The 3,268-nt window shown below is 61.8% G+C and overlaps 1 protein-coding gene across 1 annotated transcript; it reads left to right on the top strand.

Annotated features, from left to right (window-relative positions):
- Positions 1-233: 233 nt before the first annotated feature.
- Positions 234-2,803, top strand: LOC130600941 (striatin-4-like; the record flags this gene model as incomplete). The annotated part of the gene is made up of 3 exons (XM_057412649.1): positions 234-355; positions 1,650-1,814; positions 2,663-2,803. Coding segments are annotated over 3 exons (428 nt in total), but the record flags the coding sequence as incomplete, so codon positions are not given.
- Between the last annotated feature and the right edge of the window lie 465 nt (positions 2,804-3,268).

Below are 3,268 nucleotides of genomic sequence, written 5' to 3'. Positions count from 1 at the left end.
TCACCCCACCATTGCTGTCCCCCCATGGTCCCTATCACCCCATGGTCCCTATCCCCCCATGGTCCCTATCACCCCACCATTGCTGTCCCCCCATGGTCCCTATCACCCCATGGTCCCTATCACCCCATGGTCCCTATCCCCCCATGGTCCCTATCACCCCACCATTGCTGTCCCCCCATGGTCCCCTATCACCCCACTGCTGCTCTCCCCCCCTGACGGCCGTGTCCCCGCAGGGGCCCGGTGCTGGCCGTGGCCATGGGCAGTGACATCGGGCTCTGCTGCAGCGCCGGCCTCGACGCCCGCATCCGCTGCTGGCGCCTGCCCGACCTCGACAGGGACCCCTACGATGGCTACGGTGGGTGCCCCCCGGGGGGGGGGCATGGGGGGCACGGGGCAGTGGGGTGGGGGGCACTGGGGGATGATGTGGGGTCATTGGGGGATGATTTGGGGTCATTGGGGGATGATTTGGGGTCATTGGGGGATGATTTGGGGGCACTGGGGGATGATTTGGGGTCACTGGGGGATGATTTGGGGTCATTGGGGATGATTTGGGGTCACTGGGGGATGATTTGGGGTCACTGGGGGATGATTTGGGGTCATTGGGGGATGATTTGGGGTCACGGGGGGTTGATTTGGGGGCACTGGGGGATGATTTGGGGTCATTGGGGGATGATTTGGGGGCACTGGGGGATGATTTGGGGTCACTGGGGGATGATTTGGGGTCATTGGGGGATGATTTGGGGTCACTGGGGGATGATTTGGGGTCAATGGGGGATGATTTGGGGTCATTGGGGGATGATTTGGGGTCACTGGGGGATGATTTGGGGGCACTGGGGGATGATTTGGGGTCATTGGGGGATGATTTGGGGTCACTGGGGGATGATTTGGGGTCAGTGGGGGATGATTTGGGGGCACTGGGGGATGATTTGGGGTCACTGGGGGATGATTTGGGGTCATTGGGGGATGATTTGAGGGCACTGGGGGATGATTTGGGGTCACTGGGGGCTGATTTGGGGTCATTGGGGGATGATTTGGGGGCACTGGGGGATGATTTGGGGTCAGTGGGGGATGATTTGGGGGCACTGGGGGATGATTTGGGGTCACTGGGGGCTGATTTGGGGTCATTGGGGGATGATTTGGGGGCACTGGGGGATGATTTGGGGGCACTCGGGGCTGATTGGGGGCACTGGGGGCTGATTTGGGGGCACTGGGGGATGATTTGGGGTCATTGGGGGATGATTTGGGGTCATTGGGGGATGATTTGGGGGCACTGGGGGATGATTTGGGGTCACTGGGGGATGATTTGGGGGCACTGGGGGATGATTTGGGGTCATTGGGGGATGATTTGGGGGCACTGGGGGATGATTTGGGGGCACTGGGGGATGATTTGGGGTCTCTGGGGCTGTTTGGGGGCACTGGGGGCTGATTTGGGGGCACTCGGGGCTGATTTGGGGGCACTGGGGGCTGATTTGGGGGCACTCGGGGCTGATTTGGGGGCACTGGGGGATGATTTGGGGGCACTGGGGGATGATTTGGGGTCCCTGAGGGCACTTTGGGGTCTCTGGGGGCAGTTTGGGGTCCCTGGGGGCTGATTTGGGGTCCCTGGGGGCACTTTGGGGTCCCTCATTGCCCCCTCTCCCTGTCCCCAGACCCCGGGGTGCTCAGTGGGGTCCTCGAGGGTCACGGTGACGCCGTGTGGGGCCTGGCCTTCAATGGGGCCGGCGACCGCCTGGCCTCGTGCTCCGCCGACGGCACCGTCCGCGTCTGGGACCCACGGCGAGGGGACCCCCTCGTCACCTATGAGCCCCAGAGCGGTGAGGACCCCCCCATTGTCCCCCCATTGTCCCCCCATTGTCACCCCCATTGTCCCCCCATTGTCACCCCATTGTCACCCCCATTGTCCCCCATTGTCACCCCATTGTCACCCCATCGTCTCCCCCATTGTCTCCCCATTGTTCCCCCCATTGTTCCCCCCATTGTCTCCCCATTGTCCCCCCATTGTCACCCCCATTGTCCCCCCATTGTCCCCCCATTGTCACCCCCATTGTCACCCCATTGTCCCCCCATTGTCACCCCCATTGTCTCCCCATTGTCCCCCCCATTGTCACCCCATTGTCACCCCATTGTCCCCCCCATTGTCACCCCCATTGTCACCCCCATTGTCACCCCCATTGTCACCCCCAATTTCACCCCCATTGTCACCCCATTGTCACCCCCATTGTCACCCCCATTGTCTCCCCATTGTCTCCCCATTGTCCCCCCCATTGTCACCCCCATTGTCACCCCCATTGTCCTCCCCAATTGTCACCCCCATTGTCCCCCCCTTGACCCCCATTGTCCCCCCATTGTCCCCCCATTGTTCCCCCCATTGTTCCCCCCATTGTCACCCCATTGTCACCCCATTGTCTCCCCCATTATCACCTCATTGTCCCCCCATTGTCCTCCCCCATTGTCCCCCCATTGTCACCTCATTGTCACCCCCATTTCCCCCCATTTCCCCCCATTGTCCCCCCATTGTCCCCCCATTTCAATCCCATTTTCCCCCATTGTCCCCCCATTTTCCCATTTCCCATTTCCCCCCATTTCCCCCTATTTCCCCACACCCCCCCATATTTCCCCCCACATCCCCCCCGTTACCCCCATCCCCTGTGCCCCCTTGCAGAGCACGGTGTCCCCACGTCGCTCACGTTCTCGGCCACGCACCCGGGGCAGGCCGTGGTTGCGTTCCGCACCGGTGCCACCGCGCTCTACGACCTGGAGCTCGCTCGGCCCGTCCTGGTGCTGGACCCCCGGCAAGGAGGAGGTGGGTGCTGATGGGTGCTGGTGGGTGCTGATGGGTGATGATGGGTGATGGGTGGTGGGTGATGGGTGGTGGGTGATGGGTGCTGATGGGTGATGATGGGTGCTGGGTGGTGGGTGATGGGTGCTGATGGGTGATGATGGGTGATGATGGGTGATGATGGGTGCTGGGTGGTGGGTGATGGGTGGTGGGTGATGGGTGGTGGGTGATGGGTGCTGATGGGTGATGATGGGTGATGATGGGTGCTGGTGGGTGCTGATGGGTGATGATGGGTGATGGGTGATGGGTGATGGGTGATGGGTGGTGGGTGATGGGTGCTGATGGGTGATGATGGGTGCTGATGGGTGATGATGGGTGCTGGGTGGTGGGTGATGGGTGCTGATGGGTGATGATGGGTGATGATGGGTGATGATGGGTGCTGGGTGGTGGGTGATGGGTGCTGATGGGTGATGATGGGTGATGATGGGT

Source organism: Pezoporus wallicus, unplaced genomic scaffold (genome assembly GCF_028554395.1).
Source record: "Pezoporus wallicus isolate ANWC-B61680 ecotype Strahan unplaced genomic scaffold, APGP_CSIRO_Pwel_v1 contig_14369, whole genome shotgun sequence".
In the NCBI taxonomy this organism is placed as follows: Eukaryota; Metazoa; Chordata; class Aves; order Psittaciformes; family Psittacidae; genus Pezoporus; species Pezoporus wallicus.
This window is presented reverse-complemented; position numbering and strand designations above follow the sequence as displayed.